This window comes from Diabrotica virgifera, chromosome 3 (assembly GCF_917563875.1).
Source record: "Diabrotica virgifera virgifera chromosome 3, PGI_DIABVI_V3a".
NCBI lineage: Eukaryota > Metazoa > Arthropoda > Insecta > Coleoptera > Chrysomelidae > Diabrotica > Diabrotica virgifera.
Genome location: NC_065445.1, coordinates 223,731,549 through 223,756,884, shown reverse-complemented (window position 1 = coordinate 223,756,884; position 25,336 = coordinate 223,731,549). Strand labels below are relative to the sequence as shown.

The 25,336-nt window shown below is 33.4% G+C and overlaps 1 protein-coding gene across 2 annotated transcripts in view; it reads right to left on the bottom strand.

Annotated features, from left to right (window-relative positions):
* The window catches only part of LOC126881536 (adenylate cyclase type 8), a 1,218,021-nt gene that overhangs the window by 44,156 nt on the left and 1,148,529 nt on the right, over nt 1-25,336 (bottom strand). For both annotated transcript variants that reach the window (XM_050645865.1, XM_050645866.1), the window contains exons 16-18: nt 21,199-21,296; nt 10,985-11,794; nt 4,842-5,079 (exon numbers count right to left, since the gene is read on the bottom strand). In XM_050645865.1, the coding sequence (XP_050501822.1) occupies nt 4,842-5,079; nt 10,985-11,794; nt 21,199-21,296 (1,146 nt within the window). The remainder of the gene's footprint in view (nt 1-4,841; nt 5,080-10,984; nt 11,795-21,198; nt 21,297-25,336) is intronic.

The following is a 25,336-nucleotide window of genomic DNA, read 5'->3' as shown; positions in this document are numbered from 1 at the left end:
ACTTTCATATAATCAAATATCCTTAATTTTCGCGTTGTCATGGTGATGACAATATGAGCAATGACTTACAACAAAATTTTTGATAGTTTTGTGGTTTGAAAGTAGTTAGGATTTTTAAATATCAAAGTTCTAAAAATTGTAGAATAGAAATGAATTCCAGTGACAAAGAGTTACAGTTCTTGTATTTGTTTATCGTAGATAAAATATTGTATGAAACTGTACGTGAAGTACTTTTTGCGAACTTACGAGATGTATAGCACTCGCTCCGTTGTCGCTCGTGCTCTAAAAATCGCGTGCGTTCACAAAAAGCATACTTCACGAACTGTTTCATAAATAACTATTTTGATTCCTTTTATATGTTCTACAGGGTGTCTGCGTAACTTGGAACCATATGGGAAACTTTTTTAATATCAATTTTACAAAAAAAAATTATTCCTTATAAAGTGCTCTGCATAGTCTAAAACCTAAGATGCAATCATCAAATATCAAATTTTGTCAACAGTATACGAGGTATGTCAAAAAATAATAATTTCGCTCAAGAGCAAACTACCTTTATATTTCAAAATATCAAAAAATGTTATTATGAAAAGTTATTTGTAATTAAAAACCATATTCTAATATGCAATAACAGCCTTCTACGCGAAAAAAAAATTTCTGAGATTTTCCTAAATTACTGATTCCGAACATCATTTTTATTTATTTGACCTGTAATAACTCTTTTATTAATAATTTTAGGGAAAATGTAATTCTTCATAAAAATCTGTGCATGGTCTAAACCTCAAGATGCAACCATCAGTTATCCAAGTTTGTTAATTTTATACGAGGTGTGTCAAATAATATGAATTTAGAAAGAATTCGTAATCTATTAAAGAATTCTTTCTATATTCTTTCTAAATTCATATTATTTGACACACCTCGTATAAAATTAGCAAACTTGGAAAACTAATTGGTTATCCAAGTTTGTTGATTTTTTACGAGGTGTGTCAAATAATATGAATTTAGAAAGAATTCTTTCTATATTCTTTCTAAATTCATATTATTTGACACACCTCATATAAAATTAACAAACTTGGAAAACTGATTGGTTATCCAAGTTTGTTAATTTTATACGAGGTGTGTCAAATAATATGAATTTAGAAAGAATTCTTTCTATATTCTTTCTAAATTCCTATTATTTGACACACCCCGTATAAAATTAACAAACTTGGAAAACTGATGGTTTTACCTTGAGGTTTAGACCATGCACAGATTTTTATGAAGAATAAGTTTTTTTCCTAAAATTATTAATAAAAGAGTTATTACATGTCTAATAAATAAAAATGATGTTCGGAATCGGTAATTTAGGAAAATCTCAGAAATTTTTTTTTCACGTAGAAGGCTGTTCTTGCATATTAGAATATGGTTTTTAATTACAAATAACTTTTCATAATAACATTTTTTGATATTTTGAAATATAAAGGTAGTTTGCTCTTGAGCGAAATTAATATTTTTTGACATACCTCGTATACTGTTGACAAAATTTTATATCTGATGATTGCATCTTAGGTTTTAGACTATGCAGAGCACTTTATAAAGAATGACTTTTTTTCGTAAAATTGATATTAAAAAAGTTTCCCATATAGTTCCAAGTTACGCAGACACCCTGTATATTCTTTTTTCTTCATTTCTTCATTTCTTCTGTAAATGTACCACTACCGTGTATGGAATCTTCATACAGGGGCGTGCGTTGGGGACAGTCCGTAAAAAAACTATCCTTAGAAAAAGTCAAAAACGTTAGATTAAGACAAAAGTTAAGTACATGAAGAACAGTGTATATGTCAAAAATTTGACGTTTTGAGCAGGGCGTAAGGAAATGGGTGAGTCACAAAGTTTCACTAAAAAGCAAATATTTCGTGAAATGGATATTACATCGAAAAACTGAAAAATACATGGTTAATATTTTTCAAAAATCTATCGAATGGCACCAAACACGATGCCTCACGAAGGGGGGGTGGAGGGTTACTCTAAAATCTTAAATAGAAGCCCCCATGTTTTATTGCAGATTTGAATTCCTTAAGTAAAAAAACTTTTATTCGAGATATTTTTTCGAATTATGGATAGATGGCGCTATAATTGAAAAAAAAAACGATTTTTGGAAATGGAAAATTAAATTAAAAAAATGAAAAATCCCAACTAAATTGGAAAACTTATTTTGGATAACTTTTTTTGGATATAGGACCTAATCTTCACAACCCAACAAGTCCACATGACGCTTTAGTAACTGCAAAAATTTAGTATAGCAGGCTCCCTTACTATAAGATAAATAATCATTTTAGAATCGTCAATGGTTAGAAATCGTCAATGGTTAGACAGTTTTTATTACACGTGACTGTATTACTGGTTGTATATAAACAGATGTAGTAAAGAAAAGTTACGGGATATCATATAGAGTGATTCTTTGAAGTTCCAATAATTAGAAGTTTTACGCTCGGTTTCATAATCAGTTAAAGTGGACTTTAAATAAGTGGGTACCTTTATCAATGCAATTCATATGGGTAAATGTCAACTTTAAAATTAACTTTAGTTAATGTTCACTTTAAGTTGATTATGAAACCGGGCGTTAGAGGCACTTGACATTGACATAATTAATATTTGAAAATTTAATATTTTTTTAGTAGCGGGGTTTCTTGTAGATATGGTCAACTAATTTAAAATATTAATGTGTCCTACCACTTCTGAATATAAGGACAGTGGATTAAAATTCTTTTATTTTAAATATAATACCATGTATATTATGCCCTTATGTATTGTTGATTAATGTTTCAATTGGTCGTTTTTTAGGAGCATTTTTAAATCTTTTTTGAAAACGATTTCCGCGGTGGAAATCGAAATGTTATACAATAATTTATTATAAAATGTAATTTTAATTACAATAAATTGTGGCTTAATTCCATATGAACATAATATTTAATATATATTACAATAATTAAAAAATACGTAGACAGATAATATAAACAAAGTTAAGAACCGAAAATAACGAAGAAGACTCATCCATCAACAAGCGAGATTCCTACAGCCTCTGTCGCTTCTCGCATTTCGACCGCCATCGATTTCTGTCCATCCATTCGTCTTCTTTGGTGGCTCTATATCTCATTATATGCCGTACATTTTCTTCCCAGGTAACAGAAGGCTTTCTTCTTCTTCTTCTTTGTTGTGATACTATGTATAATTTAAAGCTTTCTTTGGCATCTATCTTCATTCATTCGTTTCACGTGACCATACCACACTAGTTGTCTCCTTTCAGTTCTTTGTACAATGGAATATACAATATTTATTGTCCTCTTTCTAATATCTTCATTCCTGATGTGATCTCTTTTGGATGCAATAACACACGCTCTCCTTAGATAATCCATTTCTACGAGTTCTATTATTTTTCTATCTTTTTTCGTGATCTGCCAAACTTCTGCTCGATAAGTCATAGGTAATAGGCTCCACCAAGGTTCGACAGATTGTCAATTTCGTTTTGTGTCATATCTTTAGATCATAGTAGAGAGCTTAGAATGTTTACAGCTTTTTTGTCCTGCTGCGTTCTGTTTTCAATATATCGTTTGGTGGTGCCTTTTTTAGATATTATAGATCCGAGATATTTGTGTTCTTTACATGTTTTTGTGGTTCTAATTTCTAACTCTGGATCATCTTCATCACCCCCTATTTTAAGATTCTCTATCTTTGACTTATTCATATAAATATACTACACAAATCATTGAAATGTAGAACTTGTAAACATACTTAACAACTTACGTGATGTTTTTACTAGGAAAATACGCTTACATCATTCAAGATTTCTGACATCAGAACCCCACAGCTTTGCCAAAATATTAGAACAATACCTAAATAAATGTGAAGTATATTCCAACTGGCAAGCTGACATTTGGAAAATACCGTAAATTTATGTACTATTCTAATTTTTTAGCAACTCTTTTTAGTGGGGTTCTGGCGTCAGAAATCTTGAATGACGTACGTGTATTTTGTAGTAAAAATACTAGGGTAGGCGGGGGCAAAAGTACGCACGGGGCAAAGGTACGCACTAACATTTTTCAGTTATTTCTTATATGTTGGCGACAACATCTTGTGGCATATGTTTGTACTACTCAGTAGCATTTGATGAGAAACTTTGGCGCAATCAGGGCGAATACAACAACAAAGATGAGGTAAAAATTATTTTTGTACCTTTTGATCTAGTTTTTCTTAAAAATTGATTGATTCTAATTCTTAATCTTTCAAACTCAGATTATTATTGGTTAGGCATGTTGAGAGTTTATTGTTAGAAGACTTCTTCTACATGACAGTTTGAAGTTCATAGTTCACATGTGCATAGTTTCATATTAAGGTTAGATTTATTAGTGTTTGCTGGATGGGGCAAAAGTACTCACACAAATGGGGCAAAAGTACTCACACAAATGAAGCAAACGTTCGCAGTGCGTACCTTTGCCCCAAGTGAGGTAGACTTGGTAAATGCATGTTTCAAGTCAATCTTCAAACTGAATACCAAGTTGAGTATGATATTCTACCAGCTAATTTTGTCTCAATTGCAAAATGTCTCAAATGTCAAATGGCAAAGGTATGCATTTACATTTTTTTTTTTTTCAAAAAGTTATCAACACTACAAAAATAATATTGAAGACTTTCCATTTGCCTAATATGATTACAAAATGTATCAATTTCACTTTCATCTATACTCTGTGTCAATTCAAGCATTAGGAGATTCACTAGAGATGAAAATTTAGAAAATGCGTACCTTTGCCCCCACCTACCCTATAGATCAAACCTTATAATATTAGTAGTGTTTTACCCAGTTTTACCTCACTATTTCTGTCGGTAGAAAGAAAATGCAACGCAACGTGATCAGGAAGAATATTCTTCAATAGTTGTGCGTTATTGTGCCTGGTTTCTTGCATATCATTCAGCTCGCTCTCAGCTTGTTGTTTCCACAAAAAGTCCAGTCTTGATGTAACCTCAACTAATCTTGCATGATAAGCTACCATAAGAACAAACACGTTGAGAAGAATCATCATTTGAGCAGATAGTGGAATGTGCATTCTGAAATGTGTACAGTATGTTTAAATAAAATATATAATTATGTAGGTAGTAACATTTGATAAAATTTTAAATAACGATTTAAGTTTAAAACATATGCAATGTTTATTATTATACTTTCAAACATACGTTCTTATTTAACCAGGCTAAGTCAAGTGGGGATATTAGATACAGCTGGACCTCTGTAGCTTTTTCTCTTTCTTTTAGCCCTTATCTGTTTAAAGAGTGTATTCTTGTTTCACACACTAAGAATTTTGACCGTGCGATGGTTGAAATCTACATAGTGGCTCGAGCAATCATATGGAATCTTTCTCCCTTCACCGCTTGAAACGTTCAGTGAAGGGAGAAAGATTCCATATGATTGCTCGAGCCACTATGTAGATTTCAACCATCGCACGGTTAAAAATTATTAGTGTGTGTTTCAAGACTTTGTCCTTGCTGTATTCTATTGTGATATGTGATACCCGTTGCTTGAACACCCCAAGGTTTAACCCAGCCTAGACGACCACCAACCAGATGGGCTAACGATCTGAAGCATACTGTCCCCAACTGGATGCAAGCCGCACAAAACAGAGAAAGATGGAAAGAGCTGAGGGAGACCTATGTCCAGCAGTGGACGAGTACGAGTTGATGATGATGAGCGACTTGCACACCCCTCGAGAATGACCTTCTTCTTCTTCTTCTTTAAGTACCATCTCCGCGGCGGAGGTCGGCAATCATCATAGCTATTCGTATTTTAGAGACAGCTGCTTTGAAAAGTTCATTTGATGTACATCCGTACCACTCTCTCAGGTTGAGCAGCCACGATATTCTGCATCTCCCTATGCTTCTCTTTTCTTGAATCTTTCCCTGCATAATCAATTGGAGCAAGCTGTATCTCTCTCCACGTGTAATATGTCCGAGATATTCTAATTTTCTTGTTTTGATGGTATTTAGGATTTCCATTTCTTTATTCATCTTTCTCAGAACCTCTTTGTTTGTGACGTGTTCTGTCCACGACATTTTCAGAATTCTTCTGTACACCCACAGCTCGAATGATTCTAGTTTTTTCATTGATGCAGCATTCAAGATCCAAGCTTCCATTCCATAAAACAAAGTCGAGAAAACGTAGCACCTAGCCAACCTAACTCTTAGCTCCAACTTCAAATCTCTTGTGCAGAGAACTTTTTTCATGTTGTTAAAATTTGCTCTAGCCTTTTCTATTCTGATTTTGATTTCCTGTAAGTAATCTCCTGAGAAGATCATTGTTCCAAGGTATGCATATTGGTCGACTCGTTCGATATTGAATCCGTTTATGAAGAGATTTTCATTATTTCTTTGAGTTTTAGATATTCTCATAAACTTTGTCTTCTTGACGTTCATTGTTAGCCCGTATTCTTGTCCAAACTCTGCTATTCAGGTCACCAGCCTCTGAAGATCCCCAATATTTTCAGCTAAGATGTCAGTGTCATCCGCATATTTAATGTTGTTAATGGGAACTCCATTTACCTTTATTCCAGCTGTTTCACACTCAAGAGCTTTTTTCAAGATCTTTTCCGAGTAGGCATTAAAAGAATTGGTGACAATACGCATCCCTGTCTCACTCTACGTCTGATTTTAATTTTCTGTGACAGCTGGTCGTTAACACGTACTTTTGCTCGTTGCTTATAGCATAAATTCGATATAATCCTGAGGTTCGATATAATCCAGCTTCTTTGATTGCAGGACATGCATTAATGGTTCATGTCGTACTTTGTCGATGAGAATGACCTTCGGGTGATACAATTCATTGGGACGAGGAGGATTAACTCTCCTTAAGCGGGAATAACTCCACGCGCCACAATACTGCAGACTATACACTTCCCCCGATAGCACTGTGTGTTTGTACCCAGGACTCCCTCAGGAAATCCTACCCCGAGCAATGCAGGCCAGCATGGGGCACTCTATTCCCGCTATCTCTAGTGACTTATCATCTACCTGTATCGCTTGCTCAGGTCTCGAGTCACCGCTCCGGGCTAAGTCCAGTTCGACGGCTCGGCGCTCGAGGATGCTCATTTTTTGGGTTTTGTTAGTATTTTTTATAGCTTGTACATTTTGTTAGTGTTTTGTTAATTTTTTTTGTAGTCGAGGACGTTTTTTTTTTGTTTTTTGTAGATTTTTTTTAGATTTGAGGGCTCTCTACATATAAAATCAACATTAGTAATCCCTGCAATGCGAAATGTTGGCGGGTTTTCTTCTTTTGATAGAACTACGATTATCTAGACTTTATTATGTTTGCTAATATTTACTGTTTGGGTCTTCTGTGCTTCCATTCATCCGTCTTCTAGCTCAGCGAATTTTGTTTTGGGTTTTTCCTCTATACTTAATATTCAATTTGTTTAGGTCTCTGAGTGCAAACCGTTCAGTGATGCATACGGGCACGTTTGCAGCTTCTTTAGGGCGGCTTCAATCTTCATTTTGTTGCTATGACTTGTGTGTCCCTATTTAACCCTTTGTGTACTGATGGGCTAAGCGTTAAGACACATTTTAAACAATTGTTACGCTGAGCTTAGTGTTCCTTGCGCTTAGACACAGTCAATACGTGGATTGTCGAGATCCTCTCCAACGACTCGCACCTCAAATTTTATTTCGATGACCGTTGGTAATATTTTTATAGTGGTATGGGTATGTTTACAGTGGCTTAGCAGGTGGTTGATGGTGCTGTAATATTTATGAGTTTTTCAAGATTTTTTATAAAATGGCCGGTAAGTTTTTCCAAAAATATATTGTAGAGGTAATCTATATTTGTTTGTATTTGTGTGATAATGTTCATTGAAGAATTTAGTACATTTTACACCTTGTAATTATGGTGGTGGCAGTGCTGGGACACAAGGCAAATGCATGCTTTTTTGTTCCATGCAAAAATAAACATTCCTATGCCGATTTGGAACGTATGTCTCAAGAGGAAATCTTTACTCTTATTGAAGACATTCCAGCTGATGTAGATTCAAATCTTGATGACAGCTCCGATGACGATGAGGAAACAGATTTAACAACAAATATGAATCAAAGTATTTTTGATATAGAGTCTTTACCGATTATCTTTGAAGACGCCGTTTCAGTGGAAAACCAACTTGAGGACGTCTTAGAGACAGATCAAATTGAAGCAGATGAGAGTGACTATGATGATACTCCGTTGGATATACGTAGAAGGAAATATTTTCTTTTAAATACAATTTGGACTAAAGCCTCGCAAAATTGCATTCCCTATAAAAAAAAAATTAATAAACCAGTCGGTCCCAATATACGAGACAATATTGATTCTCCTAAGGATGTATTTCTTCAACTCTTTAAAAAGGACCTTATTGATAATACTGTCTTTCAAACCAATCTATATGCGGTCCAGAATAGCGGTGGTGACGAGAAGAGATTTACACAAACCAATGCAGAAGAAATGCCGGTATTCTTAGCAATGAATTTACTAATGGGAATAAAGGGATTTCCTAGTCTGAGAGACTACTGGTCTTCCAGAGCGGATCTTCGAGATGTGTATGCCAAGAGATCGGTTTGTGTGGTTGCTCAAAAACTTGCATTTAAACGACAATTCTCTTCAACCGAAAAGACATGAGGCCAACTATGACAAACTATATAAACTTAGGCCTTTACTGAATCATCTATCAGAATCGTTTTTTGCTTGTTATAATCCCTCAGAAAATCAAGCAATAGACGAGTCAATGATAAAATTTAAAGGATGTAGTTCCTTACGTCAATATTTACCAATGAAGCCCGTAAAAAGAGGCTACAAGGTCTGGATCAGGGCCGACGAATCCGGATTTGTATGCCAGTTCGATGTTTATACAGGAAAAGTTGCTGATACGACAGAAAAAAAAATTAGGAGCTAGAGTCGTGAAAGATGTTACTCGTAAATTGGTACGAAAGGGCCATACAGTTTATTTCGACAATTTCTTCAATTCTCTGGAACTAATGAAAAACTTACGCGAAGACATAATTTACGCGTGTGGAACAGCAAGAAAGGGAAGACAGAACACACCAACGGATGTAATAGCGGACAATCAATTAGCGAGAGGGGAGTCGGATTGGCGAGTTAGCAAAGGTGGTACAGTTTTCATGAAATGAAAAGACCGAAAGGATGTTTTGTTTTATAAGTAATTATCACAATGCCGAACATATTGGAACAGTTTCTATGAACAGAAAAGATGGTACTATGGAGGACATTGTTTGTTCAATACTAATCAAGGACTATAATGCTAATATGGGTTTTGTTGACAAAATGGATATGCTAAAGTCAATTTATGAAGTTGACAGAAAATCGAAGAAATGGTGGCACCGTATCTTTTGGTATTTTTTGGTATTCTTTTGGGTTAAGAGATGCTTATGTATTTGCTAATTTGTAGTATGATGCTATTTGTAGTATGTAAAAATAAATAAGGAAAACCAAACAGCGGAGGTAAAAAGAAGGGTCAGATTAGCCTGGGCAGGATTTGGAAAATTAAAATGGGTCCTAAAGAATAAAAAAATACAACAATACTTAAAAACAAGAGTGTTTGACCAGTGCATACTCCCAATTCTCACATACGCATGCCAAACATGGACCTTGACCAAGGCAAACATGGATAAAATAATAAAGACACAAAGAGCCATGGAGAGAGCAATGTTAGGAGTAAAATTGACAGACAAAAATCAAAACAACTGGGTCAGAAATAGAACAAAAGTCAAAGACGCAGGTCAACATATAACCAGGCTAAAATGGAGCTTCGCAGGTCATAACGCTAGACAAACGGACAATAGGTGGAATAGCACGATACAACAATGGAGACCATGGACAGGAAAGAGAGCAAGAGGACGACCCCAGATGAGATGGGGAGACGACATTAAAAAGATAGGAGGAACGCACTGGAAACAGAAAGCACTAAACAGAAGCGAATGGAGGAAACTGGGGGAAGCCTATGTTCAGAATTGGACGAATTAAAGGGCAAAAGAAGAAGAAGTATGATGCTGTCTATCAGTTTTAATTTTGTTTTCACAGCTAATTTGCTTATTCTTCCTGTGAGTCCTCTTCTTGCGGCTCTGCCCAATGCTGTTTTCTGGACTGTCGCGTTAACATGTGGTGTAAATATATTTAGCTTTGTTTCGATGGGTCTGTGTTGCACTGTTACCTCTTCTTCTGAGCCATCTATTCTTATTTTGTAGACAACCGCTTGATTATTTTCTAGATTTATTGCGATTTTCCATTGAAAACTCCATTCTTTTATTATATCCAGTACCGTATGTAGATTTCTTATAGATATATCCAAGTTCCAGTGTTTGGCAGCGATTGCAGTGTCCTCTACATAAAAGCTGATTAGTGTTCCGAGTATTCTTGGAACATGTGCTGTATAATATTATGCTATAGAGTAAGGGTGATACGAATGGTTCCTATGGTACTCCAGTGTCCCGGATTCCGTGTTCAGATAGAACTGGTTTATCTGGAACCCGAACCTCATGTCGCTTAGGTAAGAGGATTTGAGTTTCGTCATGGCCTCGCTGTATCCATAGTCTCTCATTTTGTATGTTAGTCCTTCATGTCACAATCTGTCCAAGGCTTTGCCTACATCCAGGAAGGATGTTCCTGCATATTTCTTTGATCTTATATATTTTAAGAGATCTTTTGTTGCTCTGCCCTCTGTAAACGATTTTATATTTTTAAATGTCATTAACAGGGACAGAGACTATTAATATGAGAGTCAGTGACAAATAAGATCTGTCAACTAACTTCGTATTGCTGGGGTAATTTCACCGTCGCGACCGCGACGCGTCGTAATTTTAGACGACGCGTCGTCTAAAATTTGGTAAGTACTGTTTATTTTCGCGAATACTGTGTAATCTATATTTTATACAAAATATATGTATTGAGAAAATAAATAGTATACGACATAAATATTATACTTACTCTGGTAGATTATCATCATCAACAACATCAGTAAATAGGCTGGAAGGCATAAGAATAAGAGTAGAATATACTAATAACATTAATAACAACAAAAGAATTTTGATGAGGTAATACAGTTTAAGAGCTGTAGCTAGAGCTATCAGACATAAGACCCACGTAAACACTATATACTCCGGATGATAGCAGTCAGTATCGTCTGACAGACTTGTAGACAAGCTAGAAAAGTCATTTTTATTGCTGGTGTCTATCTCGGAAGACTTAAAATTGGCACTCAAATCCCGTCTTTTTTTCGCACTATAATTTTGTGACACGATACCACTAACATTTTGTTTAAAACTTTTAAAGATATCATTAGTTTTGTTATTTAACTGGGATTCTATACCTTCGTATAAAGTTTTCTTGCAGGTGTCATCACATGCTATGTTTTTATCAATGTTTACCGTAAAATTATTGTTCACGTTTGCTTGTACGAGAAAGTTTACAATAATAGTAGGATTTGAAACGTTGTAACTGTGGTGTATAGTCCGTGACAACGACAGGGTTGAAAAATTGGGGCCACTGTTTTGTTCAGTTATTAACACTGTTTCACTAGTGTAGTTAAAGTTTATTAGGTTTAACGAGCTGGTCATAGCCATAAGAATGATCACTCCGCAGATGAAGGCTGTTCGTCGCTTTCTCTCATGTACCAAGGTGGAAGATATTTTCCTTAATGCTTCTGGTAATTGTTGAAATTCCTCCGCCATTACTAATATTGATGTGGCGACTAAGATCAATGTAGTCAAAACTATGCAGATCACAACCAGGTTAATCCTAAAAAATACATAAAGTGATTATTAAATTTCATAAAATTATATGGGTACCTATATAAGCATAAAATATAACTTTTGAGGAAATATTAATAGCTTTATTAATACCATAGTGAAATCATTGAAAACAATTAAATGATATATTATTTAATTATAATAATTCTTAAGTATAATGATAATGAATAGTGTTTCTTATATTTTTTTAACTCGTACATCTGTAATGTAAGTTGTCTATGCTCTAGGGCCGATATTAGTCCAGAGAAATAAGATTTTTCTCGTGACACATCCCCCTCCAGGCCGAAACCAAAATTTTTGAGTAGTATGCGCATCTATATTAATAACCTTTATGTTTTCTGCAGCCGATTTTGATGATATACATAGTTATAAACAAGTGAAGATCAAAGAACGGTAAATTTTCGCTTTTTTCGTCTATAACCAAAAAGTTAGCATTTTAAACTTTGAGACTAAGAAACTCATAAATCGTCTAAAAAATTTCAATATGGCTTTCGTTGAATATGTCTATCCTTATTGGTTGCTTAGAAAATTGCAAAATAAGTCGTAAATTTTGAGTTTTTATAAATATTCATAACTTATGTAAAAATTAACTTAGAACCTTCTTGTTACACGAATTGCTGAGACTTCTGGTGCTTAAATTATATTTTAAATTTCAAAGCAATTGGTCAAATAGTTTAAAAGTTATTTTTTAATTTGTTTATCCCAAATTCATTTTTTTTGCAACACTACAAGTCAGAAAATTATGAGGTCAGTAAGACTTCTGACAGTTTATGGAAGAAGAACATTATTATACTATTGACGTAATTAAACAAAAATGACAAAAAGTAATTTTAAACAGTGTAAAATTGTTTTGCAAAAACACGTCGATTTTTTGCTTACCTATAAACAATTAGAATAACTTTTTAACCGTTACCCGTAGAAAAATTATTTTTCATATTTGGAAAGACTGAATTCTTATACTCATTTAGAAAGACAAACAATTGTCCTAGGACAATTAGGGACGAAGTTAGCCCCCCATTCTTTAATTCGCATGTTTTTGCAAATTAACTTTGCAGTATTTAGAATTATTTTTTGTCATTTTTTTTAATTAAAATAATAGTATAAATTTTATTCTTTCATAAACTATCCAAAGTATTAGTGTAACTTCATCATTTTCTGACTTACAGCGTTGCAAAAAAAATAATTTGGAATAAATAAATTAAATATCTTTTAAACTATTTGACCAATTGTTTTGAAATTTAGGGTATGATTTAAGCACAAGAAGTCTCAGAATTCCGTGTAATAACAACGTTATAAGTTAATTTTTACATAAGTTATTCATTTTGCAATTTTCTAAGCAACCAATAAGGATAGACATATTCAGCGAACGCCATATTGAAGTTTTATATACGATTTATGAGTTACTTACTCTCAAATTTGTTTAAAATGCTTAACTTTTTGGTAATAGACGAAAAAAGCGAAAATTTACCGTTTTTTGATCTTCATTTGTTTATTTATAACTATGTATATCATCAAAATCGGCTGCAGGAAACATCATATAGGTTATTATTATAGATGTCCATGCTACTCAAAAAATTTGGTTTCGGCCTGGAGGGGGTTGTGTCACCAACAGGATATTTTTTTTCCTTATTTCTCTGAACTATATAATGAATTATATTTAAAAAAAATGTAGTATTATTTTTATTACTTTTTGCAAGTTATTTTAAGCATTCAAGGATACTTTTGTACCAAAAACAAAAAATGCTGTAATTGTGTAAAGGGGGCATCCATAAACTACGTCGTAAAAAATTTGAACTTTTTAATATCCTCCCCCTCCGTCGTAATTCGTCGTTTACAGACGAACCCCCCTCCATGGCGACGTCGTCATTGCAGTTCACGACCCCCCTTTCAGTGATTTAAAAAAATTCAATGTTATTTTTGTTTTTTTAATCAACCTTGAAACTTTATTTGCTAATGTATCATAACAAGAACAGATAAGGGGGTAGGCGCAAAATCTTGGTCCAATGCTATTTAAATGCATTCTTTTTTCGAATCCTGAGAAAACTAATAAATATAGTTAAAAAATAAAAACGCAGAATAAAAGATTACATTATTACCGAGGGCTGAAAGTCCCTTAGAATAAACAAAAGGTTTCTTTTGAATGAAACTTTTGAACTTAAAAATCAGACTAAATATTCTCTTTTTTTATCCCTGTAGCGTATTAAAATAAACATTATAGATGTTTTTAGAAACTTTTAGCCCTCGGTAATAATGTAATCTCTCAATCTGCGTTTAAATTTTTCAAAAATTTTTATTAGTTTTCTGAGTATTCCAAAAAAAGTGAATGCATTTAAATAGCATTGGACCAAGATTTTGCGTATAAATCTTCTATAAGTATAAATACGACTTACTAACTAAATAGAACACAATATTTTATTTCCATTCATTCTTTCAGAACTATTTTTTCACACACAGTATGCAGCACATAAATGAATTAACAATTTAATATTGTTTGCTTCCAGACGTTGTTCTGTATATAGAAGCGCTTGTTTAAACCCAAATAACAATGTCTTATTGTTTGTTGTCCTGTACAAAAGTGCTACCTAATATTATTTTAAGACTGTGACTGATAAAAACGAAATGTATGCGATAAAAGTATCTACAAGGTGTCTGCGTAACTTGGAACCGCATGGGAAACTTTTTTAATATCAATTTTACGAAAAAAAGTTATTCTTTATAAAATGCTCTGCATAGCCTTAAACCTAAGACGCAATCATCAGATATCAAATTTTATTAACAGTATACGAGATATGTCAAAAAATATGAATTTCGCTGAAGAGTAAAGTGCCTTTGTATTTCAAAATATCGAAAATTGTCATTGAGAAAAGTTGTTTGTAATTAAAAATTATGTTATAATCTGCATTTACACTCCTCTAAGTCAAAATTTTTTTTTTGAAAATTTTCCTCAAATGATAGGATATTAAATTTTTTTTCAATTTTATACGAGGCATGTTAAAAATATGAATTTCGCTGAAGAGTAAAGTACCTTTATTTTTCACAATATTAAAATTTGTTATTATAAAAAGTTGTTCAGAATTAAAAACTATGTTTCAGTATGCAATTTCATTCTTCTAGTTGAAATATTGTGAACTATAAAGGTATTTTACTCTTGAGCGAAATTAATATTTTTGACATACCTCGTATAAAATTTAAAAAATTGATATCTTATGATTGCATCTTAGTTTTTTGACTATTCAGAAATTTTTATAAACTTTTTTTCGCAGAATTAATAATTACGGAGTTATCATAAAATAAAAATGATGTTGGGTACCTCTAACTTGATGAAAATTTTCAAAAAATTTTTTTCAATTAAAAGAGTGTAAATGCATATTATAACATAATTTTTAATTACAAAAAACCTTTCTTAATAACAATTTTTGATATTGTGAAATATAAAGGCACATTACTCTTGAGCGAAATTCATATTTTTGGACACACCTCGTATATTATTGATAAAATTTAATATCTGATGACTGCATCATAGGTTTTAGACTATGCAGAGCACTTTATGAAGAATAACTTTTTTTCGTTAAATTGATATTAAAAAAGTTTCCCATATGGTTCCAAGTTACGCAGTATAAGAGAATTCTTTTTAATTTTAACAAAAGTGTATTTATTCGTAAACGTTTTGTTTTATTTTCAATTTCATTTCAAAAACTATACGTTTTTAAATGAATATCTGTTACTTTAATGCTGGTAAAATCTAGTAAAAAATTATATTTATAGAGACAATAGCGACAAATTTAAATATACCAATATATTAAACGACGTCGAATGTGTCGTTTTAACCCCCTGTCGTATTTCGCAGAAATAAGCAAGTCTCTTCTCAACGACGTAGTTTATGGATGTCCCCAAAGCTGCTTCTTTAAATATTGTCACTAAATATTTATAATGATTATAATAATCACACCAATTAAGATATTAATAAAATAAATATTTAAAATAAGTACTTTATACCTCTTTAATAAGGTATATAGTTTGTTATAATCTCACCTCCTCCTACGTGTGGATTTCTTTGGTTTATCTAATATTCTTTGTCATATAAATATTTTCAGACGTGACTAAACAAAAAGGACAATACAAAAAAAATCCAAAATTTGGAAGGGAAATAAAAGAGAAATAAAAATTTATTCATCTTTTTAAATATTATTTTAATTTATAAATTTAATAAAGTCCTAATACATTGGTAGGGGTTTTAGACAAGGTGAAAACGGCGGGTTCTTTGGAGAAAATATTTCCATGAGATTTTTTTTGCATAATCACATTCGTGAGACATTTCAGAATAAGATTCAAGAAGTCGCCCACGCGAAAAGTGGTCCAAATTTTTTTTAACAATTTTTTTTAATCAAATTGCAAAAATCAATATTTTTTTAGGTTTTTTGGACCATTCTGGATAAAAAAGGTCTCTTATAATGTTTCTCTAAAGTTATTATTATTATTATTATTATACATAAACAAGGGCAGAGGGACAAGTCCCTATTATGCCCAAAAACAAAGAAATTACATAAGTAACCTACTAGTAAATACAATAAAAAAAAACAACAACAACAAAAAAAAAAGATACAATTTGGGTTTACATAAAAATATTTTAACTATAATAGAAAACTGTCAAGTCTGTTTTTAAATGTGTTGGTAGAGGGGGCTGAGACAATGTTATCATCCAGGTTATTCCAAATATCGAAAACTCTATTTGGTAAAAAATTCTGTCTTGGTCTCGTACAAAAGTTCTCTTTTTTCAGTTTAAATTGGTGACCTCTAAGGCGTTCATCTTGATTGATTGTAAAAATTTCGTCGAGATTTCCGAAATTAAATTTTAATATTTTAAATGTGGTTATTAAGTCGCCGCGTTGTCGGCGAAGTCCAAAAGAAGTTAGGTGGACCATACTGAGCCTTTCTTCATAGGAAGGTCTTCTCAGTCCCAATGGAATTCGAGTGGCTTTTCTTTGGACGTTTTCCAACAAAATTTTGTCTCGAACCAAATCAGGATACCACGTTGGGCCAGCATATTCAAGAATCGGTCTTATGTAAATAGTGTAAAGTTTACAGAATGACTGCATTGAAGCTCTCGAAAAACACCTCCGAATAAGATATAGTCTGGAGTTCGCACGTTTACAAATAGACTGAATATGGTCGGACCACGTTAGGCTGCTGTTTACAATAACACCGAGGTCGTTATACGAGAACACTGAATCTAATGGTTGTCCGTTAACGAAGTACGGCACAAGTGGATTGTTTTTACCAATTCTAAGCACTACACATTTTTCTGTGTTTAAGGGTAGTAACCACTGGGAACACCAAGTAAAAATAGAGTCCAAGTCTCTTTGGAGGGCTAACTGGTTTTTGATAGGATTGGCATATATTTTTGTGTCATCAGCATATAACGATATTTTATTTGAAACATAGGAAGGAACATCGCTGGTATAAACCGTAAAAAGCAGAGGTCCAAGGACAGAACCCTGCGGCACTCCACTTTCCACTAACCTGTCCTGTGAGAAAGATTCGCCAACTCTAACTTTGTAATGTCGATCTGTCAGGAAATCATCAATCCAACATAATAAAGTACCGCGAACTCCGAAATGTTCTAGCTTATGTAGAAGTCTGCGCTTAGGAACACGGTCAAAGGCTTTAGAGAAATCTAGATAAACAACGTCGACCGGCTGTGAACTGTTAATAGATGACGTCCAGTCGTTAAACATCCAGTTGATGGTTTTCGAGGAAAAGGCATTTTAAAATTGAAAAAAAAAAACGAAAAATGGCGATTTTCAAGGCTTAATATCTCGGTTAAAAGTTATTACTACGAAAGTCAGAAAGTGATTAAATCAAAGCCACCCCTACAAGATCCTGAAGAAATTTTTGTCATTATTTGATTACTAAGCTGTTATTTTTAAGTAAGAGTAATGAGCGCCATCCACGTATTAGGCGGCCGTCCATGATGAGTGTGACTGAGATGGCATTCAGGCAGTCCAATGGCGCATCTCACTCGCACTCACATTTACAGCCGCGTCAATACGGTCTTACCGCTCATTATTAATAATTATAAATAACAGTTTAGTAATAAATTAATGAGACGAATTTCTTCTGGATTATGTAGAGCGGCTTTAAATTTGATTTAGTCACTTTCTGACTTTCATAATAATAATTTTTAACCGAGTTATTAAGTCTTAAAAATGGGCATTTTCGCGTTTTTCAAATTTTAAATTGCTTATAACTCGAACACGATCAACTTTAGAGAAAATTTACACGAGACCTTTTTTGTTCGAAATGGTCCGAAAAATATAACAAAAATTGCCCGGGCCAAAAATACTGATTTTTGCAATTTGATTTTGAAAATTTGGACCACTTTTCGCGTGGGCGACTTCTTAACCTTATTCTGGGGTGTCTCACGGATGTGATTATGCAAAAAAAATCTCATGGGAATATTTTTTCCAATGAACCCGCCGTTTTCGCCTTGTCTATTTAGTTAAAATAAAATAAACGAGACGAGATAAAAATCTGTACTATTTATGCAATTTGCATATAATAACAAAATAACATGACATATCATTAATTCAATTTCTAAATATATATATTTTTCATATTATATTTATTTTTCTTAATATGTATGCGAGTCAGGGTCTTATGAATAGGATCGTATCAAACTTGGTTTGGATGTATCTTAGTTACACGTGACGTTAAGACCCTGACAGCATAGGCGTAACCAGGGGGGGTTTTGGGGGTTATAACCCCCCCTCTTGGGATGTACTTTGAGCTCTATACGCTTAACACGATACCCCTCGAAGACCTTTCAGTAGTTATAACCCCCCCCCTTTCCAGTAGTTGTAACCCCCCTTAGGATTATCCTGGTTACGCCTATGCCTGACAGAAATGGTGGTGACATCTGGTGACTGTCTCAATTAGAATCAAACAAATTTATTGATTGCGTTGACCAACTATTACTATGAAAACAATGGTATTAGCTAAACAAAGAAATGTGTAAGCGGAAAAGTAAAAATAACAGAAATCTACAGGGATTTATTGTTCCTGAGTGGACAAATATTACACAGCAAAAAAGGGGTAGCAATATTGGTAACAAAAGAGGTACACAAAATAATATTGAAATTTAAACCTTTATCAACGAGAAAAATGTAAATTAAACTAGAAATGGAAGAGGGATGGTACATAGCTTTATGCACTAACTGAGGGATCGGAAGAACAACCAAATGAAGAAAAGCCACGAAAAAATAAAGCAGCGTTTAGACGCCGCGATAAAAGCAATAAATTTATTGTGACGAAAAATTGCTACGGTTTATTGATTTTTTAAAGCTTATTTAGACGCTGCGATATATTGTTCCGATTAATTAAAAATTGAGACAACTAGATCGTTACAATAAATTGCTCGTATTTATCGGAGCGTTTAAACCACGGCGATAAACCGTTTACACACGATGATAAATTGAAACTACTTGATCGTAACGATAAATTGCTCGCATTTATCGCAGCGTCTAAACCACGGCGATAAACCGTTTATTCACGATGATAAATTGGAACTACTTGATCGTAACGATAAATTGCTCGCATTTATCGCAGCGTCTAAACCACGGCGATAAACCGTTTATTCACGATGATAAATTGAAACTACTTGATCGTAACGATAAATTGCTCGCATTTATCGCAGCGTCTAAACCACGGCGATAAACCGTTTATTCACGATGATAAATTGAAACTACTTGATCGTTACGATAAATTGCTCGCATTTATCGCAGCGTCCAAACCACGGCGATGAACCGTTTACACACGATGATAAATTGAAACTACTTGATCGTTACGATAAATTGCTCTTATTTATCGCGGCGGCAAAAGGCTGCCTAATACACTACCAATTTAACCAAAGTGCAGTATTACCTGACACCCGCTTTTATTTTTCTGTATTCGCTCCGAGCTTTAACAAAGTGTCAAAGCAAAATTGACCGACCTGCTCATGGTGGCGGTTGCTTGAATTTTGTAAGGACGCTTTATTGTAAGTTTAAATGGGACATTTAAAAAAATGTCATATCACGTTATTTTGTTGTGTTGTTCGCTGTAAAAATACATGGAAAACTAGTGATGTGAAATACTTTTATTTTCCTCGTTCCCAAAAAAATTAGATCAAAGAATAAAATTAATTAACGCTGTTATAAAGATGAAGTGAGGTTAACTTTTTCTATATATACAAAGGATGTGGCAATATACACATGATATAATAATATCATTTACGTTTTTATAAGTTTTGTACATATTACATACACTTTTTAGCTCTGATAAATCCGAATTGACTCCAAAAAGTACGGATACGGTATGTCCTATATAACCTCACTAACGTAAATTATGTCAATAAATCTTTATTAACAACAAAAATGTTAAACGGTAAGGTAAAGTTAAGGTAAAGGTAAAGGTAAAGTTTTCAATCCTAATAGTGACATTAACAATATTGAAAAATATTAAAAATATTACTAAAAGATTTTTAAATTGAAAACTTATTGGTCCATTTCCCTGGTGACACCTCCATGACTTCTAAAAATTGCAAGCCAGATGGATGCTGAAGCGAAAAAGACAAGAGGGAATTCAAAAAACTTACAGTTCACGACACCGTCTGTTCAGCTGGTAAATTCCAACGGAAAATGGACCTTGTTACTCAAAGGAGTAAAGACCAATATAAAAATAAAAAAAAATCCATTTTTATTCAGTTGCAATTCGAAGGCAAAACAATCTTATTCCTCACTTAGAATACGGAGCGCAGTCCAGCACTCTGAATAGACGATTTTCGACTCTTATTGGAGTCTCATCGGAGAGACGTAGGCCTGTTGATCCATACTCTAAGTGACGAGAGTCACATCGAGAGTTTATCCCCCACACTGCAACTGACGTGAATGGATTAGGTGACTAGCGTCATCTGGCAATTGAAAGGTAAGGTAAAGTTTTCAATCCTAATAGCGACATTAATAATATTGAAAAATATTAAAATATATTACTAAAAGATTTCTAAATTGAAAACTTATTGGTCCATTTCCCTGGTGACAACTCCATGGCTTCTAAAAATTGCAAGCCAGATGGATGCTGAAGCGAAGAAGACAAGAGGGAATTAAAAAACTTACAATTCACGACCCCGTATGTTCAGCTGGTAAATTCCAACGGAAAATATACCTAGTTACTCAAAGGAGTAAAGACCAATATAAAAATAAAATAAAAATTCCATGGAACAACAATAGTCATTAATACTAAATTTAAAAACTCGCTCGTTGTCTAAGCTGTCTTTTGTACTGATTGTAATACATTTATATTCTTTATTTTGATTTTTTTTTATTTTCTAATAAAGTTTTATTTATTATAAATACTTACATTTCTGTTGTAATGGCTTGACAGACCACGATGAATAACCATATTATAAAGCAACACATCATATTTGATTTGAACATGTCTTCTCTAAGTTGACTGAACTAAAACAACACATTTTTAAAAATGTTTTTTTATATATATTTTTCCAATAGAACTCAAAAATAGAACACTTCAATAAGATCGATTAGACGAAAAACACATTAAAGAATCGGTACAAGCGGAAGCAAGAGACGCGTTGGGACAAAATGAAACAAGGAAATATGTAAATAAGAGCGTATCATAAGAAATTAAAGACGCAGTCAAAATAAAAAAAGGGAACATTTATTAACCATTAGCCAAGCCGCACACCAAAGAAACATGAAACGAAAAACATGAAACATGAAACGAAAAACCTGTTTCATGTAAAGAAAACACTGCTAAACAAATCTCAAAGTCCGCCTACCAATGAAACGAGTGTGATTCATGCTCGTGATACATTTTTATTTTCGGAGAGTTTCATAAATGGCCGGACATATATTTGTTTAGCATTGGTTTATTTCCATGAAACGTAATTTACGTTTCATGTTTCTTTGATGTGCGGCCTGCCTTAGAGAGAGGCATTCGACAACAAGTGTGTGGAACTGCAGACACACTTAAAGGAAACAAGATGCAGATAAGTATGTTGAAAATTTATAGGCAAAATTAGAAAAGACAACAAAACATCTAGCTTATAATTATTAAAGGACAAAGAATGAGAAACATATTACAAAATACCGTTGAAAGAAAATCGAAGCGAATAACAGAGCAGAAAAAATGCATGAGACATATAGAAATAAATGGAGAACCAGGGCCGTAACTACCATTGGGGCAACCGAGGCAATGCGCCGGGGCCCCCGGCCAAGGGGGCCCGCAGGAGCCCTTAATTGGTTGACCGTGCATAGATTTTAACGGGGAAAATAAAAAGATGTATTTTAAAAGCCGATCCCAATAAAATATTTTCAAATCATACAATTTTAAAAAGACCTTACTAGACCTCAACATAAAGTTTTAATTTTTTACTGGGGAAATTATTCTTTTTGACTAAAATGCAATTGGGACAGAACAGGGGCACCTCAGGCCTGAGCTAAGCTGGGGCCCCTGAGACCATACCATAAAAATTTAAATTATTATTTAGGAAATTAGTTATTTCGGTGAAATAAATCCTAAAATGCCATTTTAAGAGGGGACCCGGGCTAAGCTGGGACCCCCAAGACCTTTCGTAAATATATAAAGAATTGCAGAATGAATTAGCGGAATCTGTAAACCATGAAGTAGAAATTTTTCATAACTTTGAAGAAAATGATCAAAATCTGCTTGACCTGCAAGCAGAATCAATTACCAAAGAGTCTGGCCGTAGTGAAGATACCATTCCGGTTTAAGAACCAACCTCTATAGATAAAGAAGTAAGCTTGTGCGATGTTTTCCCAAGAACTGTGCATGAAAGTGACATGAAGCAAGTGACCATCCAGGCAGAACCTTTTCAGCATGATGGACCTTTTCCAAGAGATGAATATCAACAGGGTAGATGTTTCTCAAACCACTTTTACAGCTCAACCACTAAGGGTGAAATGAAGCTAAAAAGAAATTGGTTGTGCTACTCTAAAATAAATGATAGTATTTATTGTCTTCCTTGCTGGTTATTTTCTGACCATAAAGAGACTTCGGCCATGGAATGCATTTGCATTAAAATGCGTTTTCAAAAGGGTAAACCCCCACGGATCACGTTTGGCCCGGGGCCCCCAACATCGTACTTACGGCCCTGTGGAGAACCAATAAAACTAACAATGGATACAGGTAAAATAGCCATCAAAAATTAAAATAGAACAGCGAGTGAACTCAGTAATAGTATCTACTAATAAAATATTATGGAATCATCAAAAGAAATAAAGATCCACTAAAGGCACGCCAGACTAAGAAAATAATCAAGAATATCGGTAAAAAACTCTTGAACAATATTATGAACCGATTATAAACGGTCAATTAAACGACCGATTAAAACGGTCAACGAAATGGTGACGACATTGCTGTTTAGTTTAAGAAAATATCTATACAAGCTAGGTAAGGTGGATGAACCATTGTGCAGAAAATGGGAAATGGTAGAAGATACCATAAAGGTACTGCCATAAATAATAATCTATGCCAATGAAATTTTTTGAGTGATATGAGGCAGGAATTAACTGGTCAACTGAGGATTGAACCAGAAGATATCCCAAAACTACAAATAAGGAAAGTACTGGCTTTTGTTGAGGCTACAACACTCATTAGACTTTAATGGAAACAATAGCTTAGGTATGGTACAAAGATCTTACGAACGAGTACCAAATATTATGAGTCTCGCCTGACCTAAGATGATGATGAAGAAGAAAAAAATAGTTCCGAAAATTGAAAAACATGTTTAACGATAATTCTAAGAAAAACGAGGAAAATTCCGGACCAGACCAGGATGACAACAGGATTTCAGAGATGCTATGATATGGTACTCTTTGATCACCCATCGCGCCATAAAAAGACTGCACAAAAAAGATTGGAGTTCTTGGGGAAAACAATAAACACGACCGAAAACTTCATAATATTCAAAATACTCTCACCGATTAAATCGACTAAATGCGCATTATCTCTACTTTTCTAGAATAATGAATACAGTGATGAGCGTGCGAATAAGCGCAAAATAGCGCAAAAGATGGAAAACGTATTAATTTGTGAGATAAAAAGAAATGAAATTAGTCGAGCTGGGAAATTTAGCGATATTAACATAAAAATTCCCATTATATTGATTGTTTCCCACCTTTACACGTGTCAGAGGAGTATGTCAAATAAAACTGTCACTGTGAAAGTAGCAGTTGCTAAACTCGTCCGATACGTCTAAAGGTGGGAAACAATCAATATAATGTAATTTTTTAGGTTAATATCGCTAAATTTCCCAGCTCAACTAGTTTCATTTCTTTTTATCTCACAATTTAATACGTTTTCCATCTTTTGTGCTATTTTGCCGGTTATTAGCGCGCTCATCACTAGGGAGTTTTTGTTGCTACGTAACGTACGCATCTCCGTATACTTACGTAAAGCAACTAACGTGTCGTAGAGGATGAATGTTAAAATAGGTAGTTTTTGTAACTGCCTTAACGTAACGTAAAGCAAATCGTAAAGTCATTTTTAAATTCCGTTGACATTTAAAAAAATAAAACAATGTTCACACAATATACAATTAATATACAAATGTAAAAAAAGATAAATGAATGATGAAATTGTATGGTTTTAATTGCTTCTATTTAAATATAAAAATATTATTTTTCCTTAGGTTAAAACTTTTTTATTTTTGTTTATACCTACTTTTTAGTTGTAAATTATTGTATACCTACATCAGAATTCCAGTAGGTATAATGTAAATAGTGTGGTAATATTTATTTGAAAATTTTACTGAAACTAGGTCATTTGTTTATCTAGTTATTAATTGTGGTGATCACTGTATTTCTTAAATTAATACAAGATTTGCTTATTTTGCTTTATTAATAGACAACTTAAAAACAATAAAATTTTAAATCTATTATGAAGTTCCAATTTCCAATTACAAACACAGAATAATTTTACTCAAATAGAGTAAACCAATAACCAATATAACCTTAAAATGTTTATTAGGGAATCCATCGACCTGTCAAAGTTAAATCACGTGATCTTTGGTTGGCACACAAAACTGTTCTTAACCTAAACTCAATGTAATTATTGATTTTTCTTATTTGTTTTTTGTCGTTATTTTGAGGTAGTATAGTATTTAAAGACATTCATTAGATTAATTATTTTATAAACTTTACGTTTTTGGTGATTTTAAGTGCTGACAACATGCCTGTGACTTGTATAGTAGTGAACTGTGGAAGTCCAACTGATCGGGATAATGTTAATTTTAATTTGTTTTTTGTCCTGATTTTGAGCTTAATATAGTATTTAAAGACATTCATTAGATTAATTATTTTATAAACTTTACGTTTTTGGCGATTTTGAGTGCTGACAATATGCCTGTGACTTGTATAGTAGTGAACTGTGGAAGTCCAACTGATCAGAATAATGTTAATTTTAATTTGTTTTTTTGTCGTGATTTTGAGCTTAATATAGTATTTAAAGACATTCA